The sequence below is a fragment of the Helianthus annuus genome, chromosome 16 (assembly GCF_002127325.2).
Source record: "Helianthus annuus cultivar XRQ/B chromosome 16, HanXRQr2.0-SUNRISE, whole genome shotgun sequence".
NCBI classification, from domain to species: Eukaryota; Viridiplantae; Streptophyta; class Magnoliopsida; order Asterales; family Asteraceae; genus Helianthus; species Helianthus annuus.
This window is the reverse complement of record NC_035448.2, coordinates 4,398,016-4,421,063: the sequence shown is the minus strand read 5'-3', so window position 1 is coordinate 4,421,063 and position 23,048 is coordinate 4,398,016. Positions and strand designations below refer to the sequence as shown.

At 41.4% G+C, this 23,048-nt stretch overlaps 1 protein-coding gene across 1 annotated transcript; it reads left to right on the top strand.

The window, feature by feature from the left end:
- Window positions 1-15,919: 15,919 nt before the first annotated feature.
- On the top strand, window positions 15,920-21,044 carry LOC110918844. The gene is made up of 2 exons (XM_022163125.2): window positions 15,920-17,083; window positions 20,715-21,044. The coding sequence occupies exons 1-2, from the start codon at window positions 15,920-15,922 to the stop codon at window positions 21,042-21,044; spliced, it is 1,494 nt and encodes a 497-aa protein (XP_022018817.2).
- The last annotated feature ends 2,004 nt before the right edge of the window (window positions 21,045-23,048 follow it).

Sequence of the window (23,048 nt, the reverse complement as noted above, 5' to 3'; positions counted from 1 at the left end):
AAATTTAACATTCACAGTGGTCCGGGCACCCTCAAAGTATAATGCAATCCTAGGAAGACCCGAGATTGGAGATCTGCAAGCACAAGCATCAACCCCACATGGAGCTCTAGTGTTCCAGACGCCAAAGGGCTTGGCTTGGGTAAAATCTGTATACGAAGTAGTTTCTTCTGTATCCGAGGGAGAAAATCCGAGAAACCCCAGAAAGATGGAGTCGAAGAGTGGGTCCTTTGTGACAGGTTCCCGGAGCAAACGGTTAAGATGGGAAGCCACCTGAGTGACAAATGCAAAAGTGCCCTCAAAGAGCTACTTCTCTTCAACATAGACGTGTTTGCATTTCAGCACGGAGATATGACAGGAATCCCGAGGAGTTTGACCGAACATCGACTCAACACATACACCTGGGCAAGACCAATCAAACAAAAGAAACGGAGCATGGATCCCAGTAAGAGGAGGGCTGCTTGTGAAGAAACCAGGAAACTGCTCAGGGCCGGAATAGTAAGAGAAGTAAAATATCCATCCTGGGTTGCTAACCCAGTTATGGTCAAAAAGAAGGACGAGGTGTCACACCCCGATTTCCACGTGTATCACCGGTGGGCCCGGTGGGGATTACCGTGACGTAGTTGGAGACATCATAGTCAAACCACACAATATAATAATGCACAGCGGAAGCATAAAGATAATTATATTCAACTATTATTCGTAATATCAAATGTATTACAAATAGTCGAAAGGTATCCACAGGGGATCAAATAATAATATCGAAAAGTATTGTTCAACAGACTTTGACATCTAAAGCTTGCAAGACTTGAATAATGATGCTTGGAGTAGCCAGCCTATTACGTATAGCACCTGCACTTAATCTTTTTGGAAAAATACGTCAGTTTACACTGGTAAACACTCAACTGACTCATTTTGGAAAATGATTGAAAATTTATTTGAATGCACATGGCACAAAATATCTTTTGATTAAAATACCCAGAGGCAAGATTAATCTTTTTATAACTTGGGACAATCATAGTTATGATCTTGTATACAGTTTTACATGTTCGTTGTACGTTCAGGGCCCGATATAGAAACCGAGTCATGATTAATAGACACATCACAAGTATAGGCCCACTGAGCGTGAGATACCGTTTCCCTTATGCAACTGTCAGGTGTATGCCTACACCCCGTGCATAAGACGTGACCATTTTATAATACAATGATGTCAAGGATATCCGGGACATGGTCATTAACCCCTAAAGGCTTTTATTTCAAACAATACAGATCAAACCGGGTTACCTCAATAACTTAATCACAATCCGATTAAATATTCAATACCCGACCAAGCGGTATTATTATACCGTATCCCAAGCCCGTATAGGGAAATAAGTTAAGAGTATTTACCTGAGCTAGCTCCTGTCTTAAATAGCAAGAATAATAACTCAGCCGTATATTCTAATCAGTAGTCGCAAGTACTTTTACTGGGCTCCTAATCTGGAACGAAGGTTTTATCAACCTATTAGAATCCTAACGGGTCTTTATAATAGCCGTAGCTTAGACCGGTCAGTTTCAAAGGAATATATACGGTTTAATCGCGTGAAAGGCGAAAACCGGGAACAAGAGGTGCTTTCGCCCAAACAAGTTCGAAGACTTGTTTTATATGGGTCTTACATTCACACTCTGGATTTTGGGGTCAAAACAATATGGTTTGACCCGCATCGGCTAATTCATGTAAACTAGTTACGTACGCCGAACCGTACGCGCAAAAGGCGCATCGGGTAACCGTAAGAGTCTTACGCTTGTTTCCTAAGTTAATATGCCTTAAAGAGGTTGTGGTATCAGTAGGATACCTTCCGTAATGCCCGTAACGAGTTTTTGTCCTTTATACGCCCCGTAGGGGTTTTTCGGTCATTTTAAAGATTCTTAAAGGGGGTTTATGAGTTCTACAGGGAATCTGAGTTTCCCGACCAGTTTATAAAGTCTAAAATACTTTATTTATTATTTAAAATCAGTAGCAACTGGAATCGGGTCAAAAGACCTTATAGAACTCAAGTTACGGCCCAAAAGGGTATATTCGGTATTTACCGAACCGTAGCCATAACCGTAGGTTATGAGCAGGGTAAAAATGATTAAAAATCTTTAAAAATCCCCAATTATTATTTTACAACAGTAGGTAAAAGTTTTGGGGACGAAATCTTGGTTTAGGTAGGCGTTATGCTAAATGCGCTATTTAATTACCAAAGTTCCGAAATTTGCGCCATTTGGCATAACTCCTATTTTGGACCTCGGATTGACATGAAATTTTAGGGACATGCTTAGAAATCAGTAACCAAGGTCATGATCCGTTCACATGTCCGAAAACCTCGTTTAAATTTATAAAGGGCGTTACGGTCAACTTTTAGGCGATTAGCGGAAATGCGTAAAAGACTCGGACAAACAATGAACCGGTCACAGAGGGTTATACCATCATGTAACCTGGTCCTAAGAGAGTCCTAAGGCATATCTATACCTCACTAAAACGGGTCAGAACTGAAGTCAATGCAAAAGTCAAACTTTTGCGACATTCGGCTCCGAACCGGTCCAATATAGCAAATGGTCGATTCAAACGAGCGCAAACAAGTTTATATACTTAATATCATGTTTTATGAGTGTCTAAACAGGTTTCATAGCATATACATTACAGATTATGCAAGATTCGCCAAAACGACATTCTGTTGACTTTTTTAGGTGCACGTTTGACTCGACATTTGACATGGTTAGAGTGGTGATCAGGGGAAACCCTTTTAGGGGTTTATTACCCACATAAATACCAACTCATAACTACTTTTGATCCGCAATAAGACTGAGCCATTACGGATTTATTTTGAAGTCAAACCGTAGTTACGACGGTTTGGTTTCTAGTAGTTATCTAAGCATAAATCAAACTACAAAGGATCTAGACGACTTACAGAAGTTGGGTCTTGCTTAGAGTATACAGAGAAGTGCTTGAGAGCCTTTAGAATGACCAGAGGAGTGTGTTTTGAGTTGTGTGTTGGTTATGAACCAAACATGCCCTTTTATAGTAAGGTTTCACAACAAATTTTGACACACAAGTCCCCCAACTAATCCCAACCTTCCAACATGTGTCCCTAGTGTTTAGGAGTTGTTTAGGGGTCACTTTAAAGGTTTAAATGCAGGTCATGGCTTTTAGAAGGCTGAACAGCCAAGTTAAGCATGTTTCTGCATCTGGGCGCCTGACGCGGCCCGCATGGGGGAACCATGCACCTTGTACGCGGGTCGCCTGGTTTTTAAAATCATGCGCGTATCTTAGGGGGCTCGCGGCCCGCCTTCACTTACCCCAAATCTCAACGCGGGTCGCGAGAGGATGGTTTTTCAAGGCTTTTAAATCTTTTGAAATGATTACGAGAATCTGGTAATTAATAACGAAATCTTTCGAAATCATTAACCTGACCTTTCGGGTTTTGAAGGGGTAACTTGAATATTTTATAATCATGACTAAATCTTGGTAATAATGATAAAATCTTTAGTAATAAATAATGAAATCTTTAGTAATCATCAACTTGACCTTTCGGGTTTTGTAGGGGTAACTTGAATCTTTTATAATCATGATCAGAATCTTTGTAATTAATAACCTGACCTTTCGGAACCGAAGGGGCAACTTTGCGATTTGGCCCTTGGTTATTTACAACTAAGGGCCTCGTGTTATTTATATGTATTATTCGGCCCCTTGGTTATTTTCAATATTATTAGAAAGGTTTTAACCTTTATTATTGACGCTTTTTACCCCTCGCATACGGATTTGATCATAACTTTCTCGTTTTAAAACGGAACTTCGCGAAATTTATATATTATATTCTAGTGAGCGTATTTTACTGTTACGAAGCCTCGGGTTCGTTAAATGGTCACTCAGAGGTATAATTAAACATGTTGACACGTTTAACCCCTATAGCTTGTAATCTCTCACTTTCTTTCGCGTTTCGTTTCCGTACGATCCATGATTTATCCGTTTGAAGGTACGAGCATCATTTAGGGATACTATAAAGTATATTACCCTTGATTGACATTTATAATCCTCGAATTTACATATATTCAAGTTTTGTCAATTTTAGTCCTTCAATGCCACGTGTAAACTTAGGACACGAGTCGGCACATTATTGGACGCAAAAATTTCGAGGTGTTACACGAGGGGTGGAGGATGTGCATCGAATTCCAAGATCTGAACAAGGCATGTTCCAAGGAGTGCTATCCCCTCCCAGAGATAGATGTCCAAGTGGACTCTTTATCTCAGTACCCCCTAATGTGCTTTTTGGATGCTTACAAAGGATACCACCAAATTCAGATGTCAATGGAGGACGAAGAAAAAACTGCCTTCATCACAGACGAGGGAACATTTTGTTACACCAAAATGCCCTTCGGGCTGAAAAATGCGGGGGCTACCTACCAAAGGTTTATGAATACCCTTTTCAGAGAGCAGCGGGGACGGAACTTGGAAGTATATGTTGACGACATCGTCATAAAAAGTCTGACCGAAATGGCCATGATAGACGACATAGCCGAAACCATCCAAACTATGCAGGATATGAATATGATGCTGAACCCTGAGAAGTGCTGCTTTGGGGTAGAAGAAGGAAAGTTCATAGGAGTGGTGGTTACTGTTATGGGTCATTTTTCTAAGCATGCATATCCTGACCAATATCCTGCCTTTGTTTGTTTATTTGTGACCAGGATGCTGGAAGAGGATGTTGCTAACATCTTGGGTGATATCCTGAGGTTTATTAATTAACCACGTGCAGATTAAAGGCTGAGGCTTATTAACGGTCAAGAGGACTTCTTCTCCTCAGGACTCGGACGAGTTTGTTGAAGAAGAGACATTAAGCCCGAAAGACCAGGTCTACAACGTTTGATGAAGGAATATTCGGTGGATCCCGCAAGTTTAGGATAGTTTGTTAATTTATCTTTACTATAAATAGATGTGGCGGATCAGTTTAAGGCACACACTCTTTTCGCTAACACTCTTGTACACTCTTGCTCTCTAGATTACTGCAATCACCACACTTGTACCCAATTCACGTTGTAACACTTAGTCGATCCGCACCACATCCTGCACTGTATCCTGATATTTGAAGCAATAGAAGAACAAGGCAGCTGCGATTGTCAGCTCCCGAGGTTTTATGCCGGCGATCTAGATTGATCAAGGGCTTTCCTCGTACATCTCGTGTCATTTACTTTACTTTTTTGCTCATTGTTTGATCGCAGATACGACTCTATATCCTGAGCCGTATCCCCGAACTGTTTTTACAAATAACTCAATTGACATATTTTTTAACACATTCTCTTAGCACACTACCTCACTTAACTAATTTGATCACTTAATTGCTTCGGTAATTTTTGACCAAAACAATTTGGCGCCCACCGTGGGGCAAGTGGTGCTCTCTTTACTAAAAATTTTTGTCAAATCGCTAATCAGTTTCCTATTTTCAAAACTTTTTGCCACATTGTCCATAACGGCCTCAAGATCAAACATGAGTTCCTCTACTGTGTCTGTTATGACTTCTGCTACTACTGGTTCGGTGCTTCCACCACCTCCTCCAAGGACGCCAGCCTCTTCACGACCTCAGGATATTATCCCTACCCGCAGTGTTCAGGAATCTGCTCCCGTTCTAGCTTCTAATGATGAAATTCTTACTTTATTTGGAAGTGTGCAGGAACAAATGAGGCAGCAACAGGAAACAAACCAAATGCTTTTAAGGGAAATACAACTCCTGAAGTCTGGCTCGAGCAGATCTGCTGAGGATAATGTCACTCCATTACACCCCAGAGCATTGAACTTTAGTTCAGCTGTGTATACTGAGGATAACAGGGGGAATATTGTGCCCAGTCTTCCTCAGAATCATACTCCTGAGATACCCTCCTCGGTCAGGATGTCAACCATGAGGAGCTCAGGATATGCTTCAGGATATGGGCAAAATCCTCCAACGGGTAACGTGTCAAATAATAATAATACTCATGCTACTAACAATAGTGGATCTTTGCAGGATACAGGTGTGACATCAGCACTTACTAGGGAACTTCAAAAGTTGAAGGACATGATATCCAGTGTACCTGGGGTGGTCCAGCCGATCCCGGAAGTGTCCCAAGACAGCCATTAGATATCTCGTTTTGCACATCCTATCTGTGATGCTGAGATCCCAAAGAGATTTCAAACCCCCAACATGAAGCTTTACGACGGAACTACGGATCCTGAGGAGCATATTGCTCAGTATAGGGAAAGAATGGAGATTAACCCTATCCCTCCGGACCTCAAGGAAGCGTGCTTGTGCAAGGGATTTGGTTCTACTCTAACAGGATCAGCCTTAAAATGGCTGTTAAACGTTCCTCCTCACTCAATTACTTCGTTTGCTCATTTGGTTAATTTATTTAACAGTCAATTTTCTTGTAGTCGGAGTTTTGAAAAACTAACCAGTGATCTCTACAGGATAACTCAAGGACCTCAGGAATCCTTGAGGGATTATGTGAACAAGTTCAGTCGAGAATCCTTGGATATCCTGCATCTTGATGTTGCAACAGCTGTGCAAGCTTTTAAGATGGGGTTACAAAAAGATTCTCAGTTTTATCAGGATCTTGTAATGAATCCCTGCAGGAATCTCGACGAAGCTCGTAACAGGGCTTTGAGATATATCCGTTTGGAAGATGACAAGAAGATGCAAGAGAAAATGAATTCTACCTCAACCTACGAATCAACCAATAGGAAATCAGAATCCTCATATAAGCCATATCGCTCCAAGCCATATGGCAGAAATGATAACAAGAGAGTGAATGCTGTTGAAGACGAGGATCCTGAAGAATATCCTGAATTATCTGAATATTGTTTTTCTGTTAATATACCTGAACTAATGTATGCTATGCAGGGTCTGGGAGATAAAGCCAGGTGGCCTCGGAAGAATCAACAAAAAGCTGATTGGAAGGATAAATCCAAATGGTGCGCCTTCCATGAGGATTTCGGACATGTTACGGAAGATTGCATTGCCTTGAGGAAGGAAATAAGCTACCTTCTCAGCAAAGGATATCTGAAGGACTTGCTAGGAAGGAAGAAAAATAAAGGGCAGGATCCCGAGAAGGATCCTGAAAGAGCACCCTCACCTCCTGTGGATGCCAAGATAATCAACTTCATTTCGGGAGGATCCGACATTTGTGGGACTTCGTATTCGGCGGCAAAGAGACATGCAAAAGAAGCTAAGGCTGAGAGGGGAGACAAACCTGTCAAGATGACTACCCTCACAACTGACAAAATGATCACGTTTGACACTGACGACAGGGATACTGTCCAGGATCCTCATCATGATGCTCTGGTAATAACGTTATATGTGGCTAACCATTTTGTACGCAGGATACTGGTTGATAATGGCAGCTCCGTCAACATAATCCAACTAGAAACTCTGAAGAGAATGAATGTATCTCCGATGGATATCACTTCAAAGTCTACCGTGCTTGTTGGGTTCAGTGGAGAGGCTAGAAACACAGTGGGAGAGATAAAATTGCCAGTATACGTTGAAGGAGTCAACTCGATACAACGTTTCTGTGTGATGGATTCTCTATCCTGCTATAACATTATACTGGGGAGACCATGGATTCATGATATGAAGGCCGTACCATCAACATATCACCAATGCATCAAGATCCCTACCCCTTGGGGAGTTGTCAAAGTCGATAGTGATCAACAAGAGGCGAAAGAATGCTACTCATCCTCAATGAAATCCTCGACCAAACCGAATCCAGCATAGCAATTAAAGATGCGGGCCCAGGATATCATGGAGAATTCGGAGCAGGATGTGAAGAAAGTTATCCTGGACCAGGATAATCCTGATATCTCGGTGCTCGTAGGAACCAATATCCCTCAGGATATTGAAGAATGTAGGTCCCCTTGATGTTATGGATCTTCACAGAATCGTCTTTCCAATCAAGAGTGCGGAATCCTCTTGATCAGAATTATAGCAGAAAACGTGTAGAACAGCAAATCACTTTCAACCGGGTTTCTATTGATTATCAAACAAACGTATTACAATCAATCAAACCCTAACCCTAATTTTCGTCCAAGCCTAATTGCTCTCACGAAAATACTCTCTCACAAACTGTTTTGGCTGATTAACCTAAACCCTAATGTCTAACCTTGTTTATATAACACAAGGTTTACAAGTGGGCTAGGTTAAAGACTCCTGGGCTGCGAATTGGACAGGCCCAATTCGCCCCCCATCAACCAATCCTTTGGGTTTAGTAAGCCCAAACATTACAACTAACTATTACAAAGCTAAACCCGCTAACTGTTTATCGTTTAACTAATTACAAGATATCCAAAGACCAAATCTAAGCTGTTGTCACAAACATGCACCAACAAAGAACAATTAACTAACTTTCTGAAATGCAGGATGTCAACGTTCGCATGGAAGCATGAGGATATGACAGGTATATCCAAAGATATTATCACTCACAAGCTTGGAATTGACAGGTCATACAAGCATGTACAACAAAAGAGAAGGAAATTCGCCCCTGAACGAAATACAATTATCCAAGAGGAAGTTGAAAGATTATTAAAGTCCAGGATGATTAGGGAAGTCAAATTCCCTAGATGGTTAGCAAATGTGGTAGTGGTTCAAAAGAAGAATGGGAAGTGGAGAGTCTGTGTAGACTACACAGACCTGAACAAAGCTTGTCCAAAAGACCCCTTCCCTCTGCTTCATATAGACTCAATGGTGGATGCCACTGCCGGTCATGAAATGTTAACCTTCATGGATGCATCCTCAGGATTCCAGCAGATTCAAATGGAACCTTCAGACCAGGAGGATACAGCTTTCATGACACCAACAGGTATTTACTGTTATACTGCTATGCCTTTCGGTCTAAAAAATGCAGGTGCAACGTACCAGAGATTGGTGAACATGATGTTTAAAGACAAACTGGGGGACACCATGGAGGTGTACATTGACGATATGGTGGTCAAATCCAAGAAAGCTGAGGATCATCTCCGGGATATTAAAGGAGCATTCGATATCCTGGACCAGTATAATATGAAACTTAATCCTGCAAAATGCCATTTTGGAGTGGGGGCAGGAAAGTTTTTAGGATACATGGTGACAAAAAGAGGGATAGAGGCAAGCCCGGAGCAGATCAAGGCTATCTTGAATATAAAGTCACCCTCGAATATGAAGGATGTTCAGCGGTTAACAGGACGGGTGGCAGCCTTGAATAGGTTTATTTCAAGATCCTCGGAAAAGTGTAAAGAATTCTATGATATCCTGAAAAAGAATAAGAAATTTGAATGGGGGGAGAAGCATGAAGCAGCCCTGCAGGATTTGAAACAGTATCTCTCAACCGCGCCTCTATTGATGAAGCCTGAGGATGGTGAACCACTATCCCTGTATCTTGCAGTATCAGGGAATGCAGTAAGTGCAGTACTCGTAAAGGATCACGAAGGTCAGCAGTATCCTGTTTATTATGTTAGCAAAAGTTTGTTAAATGCTGAAACTAGATATTCTCACCTAGAAAAGCTAATATTGGCTCTAGTAATGGCATCAACAAAGCTTAGACATTATTTTGAAACGCATAGGATCCATGTTAAAACTAATTATCCTGTTAAGAATGTGCTTAGAAAACCGGAGATGTCAGGTAGAATGGCTAAGTGGTCGGTAAAATTAAGTGCCTATGATTTAATATATGAACCTAGAAATGTAATAAAGTCTCAGGCCCTAGCAGACTTTGTGGCTGATTTCAGTAGTGATATTCAAAATGAAGTAGACCTAGAAGTGCAACAACTAGGAGAAAACTTAGAATCCTGGATATTATATACTGATGGTGCATCTAATGTAAGGGGTGTAGGTTTAGGTATACTACTTAAATCGCCACAGGGGGACATAATACCCCAGGCTGTTAGATGTGAATTCCCTGCTACTAACAATGAGGCAGAATATGAAGCTTTAATTGCAGGACTAGAATTGGCTAAGAATATGAATATCAAAAATTTGCAAGTATATGTTGATTCCTTGTTAATTACTAATCATTTTAATGGATCCTATGCAGTCAAGGGTGAGAAACTAATTGAATACCTCGATATTCTTAAAAAATTAGCAGGATATTTCGATATTTTTACACTTGAACAGGTACCAAGAGAGGATAACGCCGAAGCAGACGCATTGGCAAACTTGGGATCATCAATCAGGATACCAGAAGGGACCCCAATACCGATATTACATATCCTGTATCCTGCCACGGATTCTCAGGATAAAGAAGTAGCAGGTATTCAGGATCCCGGAGCGGTGTATGCTGAAGAGGATCCTAAATCCTGGACGACTCCAATAATGAGATACCTCAAGGAAGGACATATCCCCGAAGATGAAAATCCTAAGGCATTTAGGATGAAGGTATCACGATTCACTATTATAAATAATATTTTATATAAGAAATCTCTTGCAGGACCATACTTGAGATGCTTGGAGGATCCTGAAGCTAAAGAAGTACTTCGGGATATACATGAAGGGAATTGTGGTAACCATACTGGGGGCAGGTCATTATTCTCAAAAGTATTAAGGACAGGATATTATTGGCCAACAATGAGAAAAGATGCCGCAGAGTATGCTCAGAGATGTGATGCGTGTCAAAGACATAGTAACATATTGCATCAGCCCGCTGAACCGTTATATCCTATTGTTTCCCCTTGGCCATTTATGAAGTGGGGCATGGATATAGTAGGAAAGTTACCAAAAGCCCCGGGAGGAAAAGTTTTTATGCTAGCAATGACGGACTATTTCTCTAAGTGGGTCGAAGCGGAAGCATTTGTTCAAGTTAGAGACCAAGAAGTAGTATCCTTCATAAAGAGGAACATCCTGACCAGATTTGGAGTACCAGCCGAAATAATCTGTGACAATGGTTCTCAGTTTATAAGCAAGAGAACTACTGACTTTTCCAAGAGTTGGGGAATCAAAATGGTAACATCTACTCCAGTACATCCTCAAGCGAATGGACAAGCAGAATCCTCAAACAAGATAATTGTCAATAACTTAAAGAAAAGGCTTGGAGCTAAAAAAGGAAGATGGGCAGAAGAATTACCCTTTGTTTTATGGGCTGATAGGACAACAGTAAAGAATGCAACGGGCCAAACCCCATTCTCCTTGGTATTTGGAGCAGAACCAATGATTCCGACGGAAATGACAATACCCACTGCAAGATCTACCCTAAGTGATCCTGAGCAGAATCCTGAAGCCTTGAGTCAGGATTTAGACACTATAGATGAGAAAAGAGATGCGGCAAGGCTAAGGATGGCAGCATATCAACAGAGAATATCCAGGGCATATAACAAGAACATCAGGACCAGAAGATTTAAGGTTGGAGATTGGGTGCTAAGAAAGGCTTTTCAGAATACTACTAATCCTGCCGATGGCAAGTTAGCCCCAAAATGGGAAGGACCATACGAAGTTGAATCAGAAGCAGGAAAAGGAGCATACAGACTCAAGAATATGGAGGGGGATATGCTACCGAGGTCTTGGAATGCTATACACCTCAAGCTCTATTTCAAGTGAGTTTAGAATTTAATTTCTAACTCAGGATGGTATGAATTCTATCTTTTTTAAATATGTTTGGTTTAATTTATTCTTTGTAACCCAATACTGACTTAAGCATCGGAGGGGTGTTAGCCAAGCTAACACCCACCTTAGTTTACAATTGTTTTGCAAGATATGTTTCAGGATGCTGCTCCGGAATATGTACTCAGGATAACTCGAAAGATTAGAGGATTGGCCCCCTCTCTCACGTTTAAGGGATACTGATCCCTTCACAGGTTTAAAGGTATTCACCTTTCTTCCGAATTGGGTTTAAACACCCCGCCTGGAGCGCAAGTTATTCAGGGATAGTTCAAGGTGGCGGGACCAGTCCATGTAAAAGTGGCTGACAATTTCGTTACTGTTGGCTATATCCTGAATCCTAAAGGTATATGAGGATTGATCACCCTCTCTCACGAAAGGGTATTTTCATACTCTCTAAGGTTTAAAGGTTTTCACCTTTCTAAGTCTTGGAGTTTATACACTCCCGCCTGTAGCGCATGAAAATTTGGGATTTTCCCCAGGATACAAGGGATTTATCTCCAGTACATCCTTGGGTTTTGCCCTTGGGACGTAAAACATTGCCTATACAATGTAAACTGACATTCAGGAGATTTCTAAAGCATTTGAAGGCATTGTACACAGGGGACATTCCCACTAAGGTGGTGGTACAAAGCTAAAAGGATGGGACTTGGAACTAATGCACTAAGTACCTTGCACAGGGGGCATCTTTATGGGAAGAATTGCAAAGGGGCTGAAGTGTGGTAATAGGTTTATACCCTATTTCTGGTATGATCTTTCCTTTGTAAACATCGTTCAAGTTTTTAGTAACATTATGTTTTATAAAAGGACAAGTATCCTGATATATTCTCAAAGTCTTTTTCAGAATATCTGATTAGGGTGTTTGAAACTAGTGATAGTTTGGAACTTTGATCATTTAAATATTATTGAAAACTGGTTGTTAATCAAAAACTTTCTACAAAGTTGAAGGGATGTTTGGAAGTTCTATCTAATAAAAAGTTTTACGGTATATCGCTGAGCATACTGATCAGGATATCTTATAAGATAACAGTATGACATTTTTTGCAAAGCTAAGAGTTACACTAAATAATGCAAGGTAACAAAAAATAAGTCAAAAGATAGTTATATTATTAACAAGTCAAAAGTTGTGCTTTTGGCTTCACCTCAAACCGAGGCCCATCCGCCAAAAGCACGATTAGTTTTTTCCATACTTATGTAACGGTTGCAGGGTGTATTTCAAAACAGGACCTGTCCACCTACAACCGTTATCACATTCAAAACAAGTTATACTAATTGATGACCAAGGGCTTCGTCCTAAAACCTAGGACCCATCCACCTTTGGTCATCTCATTGTTCTAGTGCAGGAAATGTAAATTGTTCGAAGACAGGAAAAGTAAATTGTTTATGCAACCACAACCATGAAATTAAAAAGTGGGCTCCGGCCTGGGCACATACATCCATCATCGCCCACATTGCTGCGCTTAGGGGGGCAGCTCCCTCTTCCATCATATCCTCTCCAGCAGCATCCCCACCAGCATTCGTTCCAGCCTTATCAGCAGCATCTCCACCAGCATTCTTTATAGCACCAGCATCGTCTACCTTCTCGGTCACCTTAGCGGGTTCCTCTGCAGCAGGTTTTGAGGGGGGCTCCACAGGATTGCCACCAAGATCCTTCAGTTTCATCTCCCAGACGTTGACATTCCATGAAGGGCATTCGAAGCCCAAAGCCCTGGCCTCATATGCCATTTTTAGCCTGGCCTGGAGGAGGGAGATGACAACTGAATTCTTAAGGCTCTCCCGGTACGAAGCCATATCCTGCTCATGTTGAACCTGGGCCGCGTCGTACTTAGCTTGAGCCTCTTGGGTGATCTTCTGGAGGGTAGACTGGTGGTCTTGAGTCATTGCCTTGTACTTGGCTTCGTAATGTTCCGATTTGGCAGTGGCGATTGCTGCTTGATCGGCGATGGTAGCCTCAGCTTTCTTCCGGTTGCTCTCTAACATGACGTTCGAGCCACATGCGTCCTCGTAGAGGAATACCAGGCGTTCGAGGCCCTGTAAGGTAGGTAAACAGGTATCAGCCTAGACTAACATTTGTAATTAGCATATGATGCAGGATATAAGCCGGAATACTAACCTGGTTAAGGAAACCTGTCATGAATTTGCTGGAATCCATGAACCCGTGATCCTCAAATGGGAATACATGGGGAGTAGTAGAATGATCTGCTTCCTTCCTCTTCCGGGAGCTGGAGGCCCGAGTCCTGGACGCTAGAGGAGCTTTGGGAGCGATGGTAGTCTTTGAGCTGCTGGGCTTTGGAGTGTTAGTTGGCTTTGGGTTAATTTCTTGTTTGATGGGTGCAAGGCTGGAATAACTATCCAACTCATCAAGTTGGAAGCCTTCAAGGTTGATGACCGACACTGTATCAAGGGAGAAGTGTTTAATTTATGTCATTTATATCTTATAGTCAATTTGCTCACCTATACTTACCAGACATTTCTGAACTAGATTTCTGACTTGAGTTTGTGAGAGACAGGGAGAAGGTTCTTTCGGCGGCAGGAAGTCGGTAGATCTCTTTGATCCTGGGTTGTGATTCTGCACTTGGGGGTGCTAGGTCTCTGAAATTCGCTGCACAAATATTGGGATATCAGTTAGAATACAGTTAAGAATATATTTGGGAATGTTCCTAAAACCCTAAATCCTACCCTTGGTTAGCCATCTAACTGGCAGGTCGGAACCCCCGTCAATGGAGTCCCTCTTTACGAAAAAGAACTTTCGTTGCCACTGGTCTTCGTTCTTGGTGGCTTTAAGGATTAGGGGATTTTTGGAAGTGGAAAACAAAAGAAAACGGCTATTTCCATGAGATCTCAATCGATATGCTATGGGAAGGTCTTCAATGCACAGGTCAGGGCAATGACGAGATTTGATTTGGTCAAGTACCATCAAAACTCGCCAGACCATTGGCATGGTTTGGGCATAACTAAGACCGGTGAGCTCAAAGAAACGAGAGATGAAGGGTGGAAATGGGTACCGTAGTCCTAAAGAAATGGGGTAGGCAAAGAAACAAACCCACTCATCTGATGACGCATCTGATCGGACTTCCCGATCAAAAGGGCGAATGACTGTTCCGATGGGAAAAGCGTCGGAATCCTTCAGAGCGGCGATATCGGCATTGTTAAAGGAACAGATCTCTTTTTCTGGTTCTCGTATGAGATTTTGGCTCACGAGGGTTGAGATCGGCTCGTTCGAGTGAGATCTTGTTCGTGATGCCATGAGAAATATCAAGCAAATTACAAGAAATTCAAAGAAAGTAGAGGATGAGAGAGAGGACGAATACCTGAAAATTGCTTGGAGAAAAGTGATAATAATGTGAGATATCTCAGCTAATTATAGGCTGGATATAGGGGGTAAAGAGCAAAAGAAGCGTGGGAAGTTGCACAAAGTCATCTCAAACGTCATTTCATTTTAATTGCCTCGGTTTGCGAGATAAGATTTTTGAAATATATCCGTTGGATTGGTATACCAACAGATATATTTGGGGACAATTGTTATGGGTCATTTTCTAAGCATGCATATCCTGACCAATATCCTGCCTTTGTTTGTTTATTTGTGACCAGGATGCTGGAAGAGGATGTTGCTAACATCTTGGGTGATATCCTGAGGTTTATTAATTAACCACGTGCAGATTAAAGGCTGAGGCTTACTAACGGTCAAGAGGACTTCTTCTCCACAGGACTCGGACGAGTTTGTTGAAGAAGAGACGTTGAGCCCGAAAGACCAGGTCTACAACGTTCGATGAAGGAATATTCGGTGGATCCCGCAAGTTTAGGATAGTTTGTTAATTTATCTTTACTATAAATAGATGTGGCGGATCAGTTTAAGGCACACACTCTTTTCGCTAACACTCTTGCTCTCTAGATTACTGCAATCACCACACTTGTACCCAATTCACGTTGTAACACTTAGTCGATCCGCACCACATCCTGCACTGTATCCTGATATTTGAAGCAATAGAAGAACAAGGCAGCTGCGATTGTCAGCTCCCGAGGTTTTATGCCGGCGATCTTGATTGATCAAGGGCTTTCCTCGTACATCTCGTGTCATTTACTTTACTTTTTTGCTCATTGTTTGATCGCAGATACGACTCTATATCCTGAGCCGTATCCCCGAACTGTTTTTACAAATAACTCAATTGACATATTTTTGAACACATTCTCTTAGCACACTACCTCACTTAACTAATTTGATCACTTAATTGCTTCGGTAATTTTTGACCAAAACAGTTACTAAACGCGGGATCAAAGCTAATCCGGAGAAAACTCAAGCTGTAGCCGAAATGCGCTCCTCCAGGTCCCTGACGGACATTCAACAGCTGAATGGAAGGTTAATCGCCTTGAACCGCTTCTTATCAAAGGTAGCCGACAGGTCTCTTCCCTTCATGAAGGTGCTGAAGGACTGTCTTCAAACGGATAGGTTTAAATGGACCCCTGAGGCGGAAACCGCTTTTCAAGAAATGAAAGATTACATCTGTAAGCTTCCTACCTTAGCTACCCCAGTACCCGGGGAAGATCTGCTTTTGTACTTGTTCGCTTCAAAAACGTCCATAAGTGCGGTTATGATGGTGGAACGGGAAGCGAGGCAGATACTAATATACTTCATCAGCAGGACCCTCAAGGTTCCTGAGGAACGCTATATGCCCCTAGAGATGTTAGCTTTGGCTCTTGTTTTTGCATCTCGAAGACTCAGAAGGTACTTTCAAGGGCACAAAATCACCCTAATGACAGATCAACCCCTCCAGAAAGTGTTAAGGAGGCCGGAGTTATTAGGACGTCTGGCTAAGTGGGCAGTCGAACTAGGAGAACATTCCTTGGAATTCAAATCCAGAACTGCCATGAAGGGACAAATACTGGCCGACTTCATGGCGGAGGTCCCTGAGGATGAAGAAAAAGAACTTTTAAAGTGGGAAGCCTTGGAGAAGGAAGAGAAAGAGAAGGAAGGCGAGGCAGTGTGGAAGTTACTCACAGACGGGGCCTCCAGCGAAGAAGGTAGCGGGGCGGGCATTACGTTAATCAGTCCTGAGGGGATTGAGCTAACCTATGCAATCAGGCTAGATTTTGAGAATACCAACAACATTGCAGAATACGAAGCCCTTTTAGCAGGGATAAGGCTAGCAAAAAAGATGAAAGCAAAGCATGTGGAGGCTAATACAGACTCGCAGTTAGTGGTCAAACAATACCAAGGGGAATGTGAGGCAAAAGACAGCACAATGGCTCAATACGTGGCAAAGGTAAAAGAAACAGCCAAGGCTTTCAAGACCTTTAAACTAGAATACATCCCCCGCGGGAGAAATAGAAAATCTGATGCCCTCAGCAAGCTGGCCTCCGTGGCATTTGACCACCTAGCGGGAGAAATCAAAGTGGAAATCCTGACCTCCCCCTCTCTCGACGCGGAAGAGGTGGCTGCGATTGAAAGCGCACAAGAGACATGGATGACATCGATTGTAAGATTCCTCAAAGACGGAACATTACCTGAGGTGGTGTCACACCCCTATTTTCCACGTGTCACCGGTGGGCCCGGTGGGGAGTATCGTGACGTAATTGATATATCATAGTCAAACAACACAACATATAAATGCACAACAGAAGCAAAAAGATAGATTTATTTCAACTGAATAAATTGTAATATTAAGTATCACAAAACAGTCGAAACAGACCCACATGCGGATCGAATAAAAAGGAAAAATTGTTCAACAGACTTTGGCATCTAAAGCTTGCGAGACTTGAGTAATGATGCCTGGAGTAGCCAGCCTATTTCGTTTAGTACCTGCACTTAGCCTTTTTGGAAAATACGTCAGTTTACACTGGTGAATACAACTTAACTGACTCATTTTGAAAAGAGTTTGAAAATTGATTTGAATGCACTTCGGCAAAATATCTTTTATAACTTGGGACAATTATTCAAAATAATCTTGTATACAGTTTTACTCATTTGTCGTCCATTAGGGCCGGTTTGTAGGGCCGGACTTAAGTTAACTGACACGCCACAGGTATAATGCCCACAAGGTCGATTCCTTATAGTGGGATACCAGTTTTTACATAATGCAACTGTCAGGTGTACGCCTACACCCCGTGCTTAGGTCGTGGCCATTTCATGAATGATGCCAAGGATATCCGGGACATGGTGATTTAACCCCCAAAGGCCATACACCAAATAATACATATCAAACGGGTCATGTAAATACATTAATCACATTCTAATTTAAATGACTACACAAACCCGACCAAGCGGTATTTTATATACCGTATCCCAAGCCCGTATAGGGAAAATAAGTTAAGGGTATTTACCTGAGCAATGTATAAATCAAATACAGCAAGTGCACGTAGCTTTTACTGGGCTCCTAATCTGGAACGAAGGTTTTAATAACCTATTAGAATCCTAACGGGTCTTTAATTTAGCCTAAGCTTTAGACCGGTTAGTTTTCAAAGGAAGGCACGGTTCAAACGCATGATAAAGCGAAGACCGGCTTAGAATGTGGTTTTGACTCGACAAGCTTGCATACTTGTTTAATATGGGTAACTTAAACACATTCTAAATTTTGAGACAAAAATGATATGATTTGACCCGTTTCGGCTAATATATGTAAACTAGTTACATAGACCGATCCGAACGCGAAACATGCGTAACGGGTAACCATAAGAGTCATGAACATATTCCATAAGTTAATATGCCTTAAATATGTTGTGACATCAGTAGGATGTCTTCTATTATGCCCAAAATGATTTTAAACTCAATTTACGCCTTGTAAGGGTATTTTGGTCATTTAAAAGGTTATAAAAGGGTTTAAATATAATTCTGAGTTTCGGGTCTGATGTAATCAGTAAAAATACTCCATTTACTAAGTTATATAAGTAGGGTATAACTTATATGTGAAATTTATCACTTATAACCAAACTATGCATCTAAAGGGCATTTTGGTAATTTCACATAGGCTTAAAAGGTCAAAACTGGAATTCTGAGTTTAAGACTTTTGCTTACTGCTAAAGTATGAAATTTTACTTAGAACATCAGTAGGTACCAAACCTTATATTTACAAAATGATTTTAATACATACTATACGTTAAAAACGCTTAAAAGGCAATTTGGAGCCATTTCCGGGTTTTCAAAGGAAAGCTGAAAATTTTATTATTCCAGAAGGCTCAAAATACTTTATTTATCATATTACATCAGTAAAAAGGTTTGGGGTCAAAAGGATTTGTAAAACTCATTTTATAGCCCGAAAGGGCAAAACCGGCAATTACCGAATCAAGCTTAGAATCCTAAGTTATGCTCAGCCTAAAAATAAATAAAAATCTTCAAAAATCCCAAAATATTATATTAAATCAGTGTGTAATAAGTTTGGTATTAAAAATTGGGTTTAGATAGGCTATATGCTAATTATGCGGTTTATTTACTTAAAAGCTTCTTAATTACGCTAATGAGCATAACTCTTAATCTAGACCTCAAACTAATGCCAAATTCTAGGGACAAGTTTATAAATCAGTCCTGAAGGTTTCTATCCTTTCACTTTTTCAAAAATCGCATTTTAAGGTGATAAGGGCATAATAGTCAACATTTAAGCATTTAACGGAATCATGCATATGAATTGGATAACCAATGAACCAAGTTGTATAATCACAGAGGGTTATACTTATAGGCAACTTGGTCCTATTAAAGCTCTAAGGCATTCCTAATTCATGCTCAAACGGGTCAGAACTGAAAGTCAAAGTATAAGTCAAACTATGCGACTTTCGGTCCCGAACCGAGCTTAAACTGAAAATTGTCGAGTTGAACATGTTTAGACATGTTCTTATATTAATTACCAAGTTATATGAGTGTCAAAATAGGTTTCATAGCTTACACATTAATAATTATGTGTTTATTTACAAAATAGCTTCCTGTTGACTTTTTGTAACTAAGTTTGACTCGACAATTGACCTAGTTAGAATGGGAATCAGAGGGTGCCCATTTAAGGGTTTAATGCCCACATAATTACCAACTCATAGGTACTTTCATAATGAAATTTGACTGGAGCAATTAAGATTAATGACGAAGTCAAATCTTAATTACGACGGTTTGACTTTTAGGAATATAAGCTAATTAAAATGATTAAGCAGGGATTAAGGCTCTTACTTAGGGTCCTTGCTATCTTTTCTACACTTCCAAGTCTTCTCCTAAAGCCAGGTAGCTCCATAAACCAAGTTGTGAAGTTGCAAGTGAATGAGCATTTGAACAATGAACTTCATGCCTCTTTTATAGGTTTCTTGGATCAATTTGATCATGCCAACAAGGTCTATAGATGTTATGGGATCATTCCAAGTGTCCCTAGATCCTTTAAAACCATCAAACAAGCTCCAGGAATGAAAAACCACGCTTCTAAGTCGGTTAAACCGGCTGTACAGGTAGCTGTGAACATTTTCTGCATCTGGGGACCTTAGGCGGCCCGCGTAAGGATCCATAAGGATCTTACGCGCCCCGCATGGCCACTCTGATCCGGTTACAAAGTTTCAATAATTGCAATTTCAGTCCCTGGTCCTTCCAAACTTGTTTTTAAGCTCATTTCTTGCACTTTAAACCCCCAAACTTGACTTTTAAGGACTCCAAGTTATAAACCAACTTTATTTAGTCCCCGGTTACTCAAACGTTCACCAAAAGCCTTGAATTTCAACGTTGACGCTTTTAACCCCTCGTATACGAATATTGTCATAACTTTCTCATACTTTATCGAAACCTTGTGAAATTTTTATCACACATTCTCGTGAGTATAATTTATCATTATAAAACTTCGGGTCTGCTAAAAGATCACTCAGAGGTACACTTTAAACATGTTGACACATTTAGCCCCTGTAGTTTGTAATTCCTCACTTTCTTTCACAATTAGCTTCGTATTATCCATGACTTATTCGTTTGAAGGTATAAACATCTTGTAGGGCTATTTTAAAAATATATTTATCCATTGTTGACATTCTGGGTCCTTATATTCGCACAGTTTCCTTGTTTGTCAACTTTAGCCCTTCTAATTCAGTCCTTTACACGTTTAAAGTCTATGACACGTGTCGATATAATATTGGACATGAATTTTCGAGGTGTTACAGGTGGACTGGGCAGCCAGGAAGGTAAGAGTCAAAGCCTTACAATATGAATTGATCGATGAAGAACTTTACCGAAGGTCATACCTGGGTCCATCCCTGAAGTGCGTTGAAAATGAAGAGGCCAAGTATGTGATAAGAGAGATACATGAGGGGATCTGTGGAATGCATTCGCAGCCAAGGACAGTAGTGGCGAAGGCAATGAATGCGGGATTCTATTGGCCTCGAATGTATGAGACAGCATCAGAGGAGATCAAGAGATGTGACAATTGCCAGGTCCATGCACCTATGACGCACCGCCACAAACACCCAATGCTACCTGTTTCAACGTCCTGACCCTTCCAGAAGTGGGCTATCGACATAGTTGGACCATTCCCAGAGGGTCCGGGAGGGGTTAAGTACGTGGTGGTTGCCATCGATTATTTTACCAAGTGGATAGAGGCAAGACCATTAGCAAAAATAACTGGGGAGCAGATGAGATGATTCGTACTAGACAACATCATTTGCAGATACGGGGTTCCAAAGGAACTGTTGAGTGACAATGGTGTCTAATTTGCTGGAAAACCCTTCAGGCCGTGGTGCGAACAGATGGACATACACCAAGTGTTTACCTCCGTTACCCATGCCCAAAGTAATGGACTAGTGGAAAGAGCAAATCAAAGCGTTATCAAGGGGATGAAAGGGAGACTCGGAAGGAAACAAAAAGGATGGCTGGAGGAATTACATTTGTGCTATGGGCATACAGGACCACGCCCAAGGACTGCAACGGGGAAACCCCTTTCAGTTTAACTTACGGGACGGAGGCAGTCATCCCGGCTGAAATAGGATCCCCAACTGCCAGAATGAAGCTCAGGGAGGCGGAAAATGAACAAGACCTCCGGATGAACCTGAATTTGCTTGAGAAAGAAGGGAAGTGGCAGCAGTCAGGGAGGCTAAGTACAAAAAACAGCTTGAAAGTTATTACAATGTCAAAATGAAAAAACTTAACCTCGTCCTGGGGGACCTGGTCTTAAGAGCAAACGAAGCCAGCCTACAGGAGAACACCGGAAAGCTAGGGCCCAACTAGGAAGGACCTTACCGGGTCACGTGGGCAAACGGTAAAGGAAGTTGCAAGCTGGAGACATTTCAAGGCAAAGAGGTCCCAAGAACATGGAACCTCATGCAGCTCAGGAAGTACCACATATGAACCGGAAGAAAATCTTTTAGGAAAAACGGCCAGGGAGCCACTTTTGTAATGATTAACTGATAGTCGGGGGCTTACCCCCAGGAGAAAACCTTTTGTAAAAAGTTGTATTGGGGAAACTTAGTCCCCAAGAAATGAATGACAAATGGACAACTCACTTGTCCCCTTTTGGCAAAATAACAGGTATTATACCTAGACAGACGTGCCTAGAAGAACTATAAACCTAACAACAAACAAACACACGTGTATAAGGTATATCAAACATACCAAACGCCCGGCTGTGGGGCAAAAGAGGGTCTAGCTAACCCAAAGAAAACGAACAAACAAGCCAAAAACATAATCTCACATTATAGACTTGTCCAGCAATTGTCCTCGAACATACAATCCTGGTTTATCTAGCAAACCATGAGCACAACACACTTCTGTAAACAAACTACAAAAAGGAGTTTTCTTTTTATTACAAAATGAATGTACAATAAGAAACCCTATTGGCCTTAAAAAGAAAAGCTAATACACAAAGCACGATAGACAGACTAAAGCACAGTTTCTCGCAAACAACCAAAAGTCTTCAGGAAAATGCCGACCTGATTACTGGCAAAAGCTCCTGCAAAAAGAAAAAACACACCAGAAAACAGGCAAAAACAAGATAGCAATATACCGTCATAAGTCATATGATTAAGTACCAGGAGAACCCCTATACAAAGGTTCTCCCCCCAAGCATCAAAAAGTTAAAAGTATCCTAGAGTGCACAGTTATTCAGATTAAAACCAAATCGAAGTAGGTTAGTGTTCAGAAATTACTGGGAGCCACCCCCAGACAAAGACTTCGGAGACGAGGGACCGGCGGGAGTAAACAGGGCTTTCAATTCGTCAATGGATATCATGGGATGCTCCAGGATCTTCTCAAGAAAGGCCGGGGTCTTACCCCTAAACTCCTTGTCCAACTTAGACAACCGCTTCTTAGCTTTGGAATCATAAAGCGGAGTTTCCTTCCTACCCAAGCCCTGAGCAGAATAAAGGTACCCATCCTTCAGGCCCGACTGATACCCAACGTCCCGATACGCCCTATAAACCTGCTCCAGACCGCTCCTGAACTCCTCCGATTGAGAAACGGCAGTAAGAAAGGCTCCAAAACCTTCAGTAATCAGCCAGTGCTTC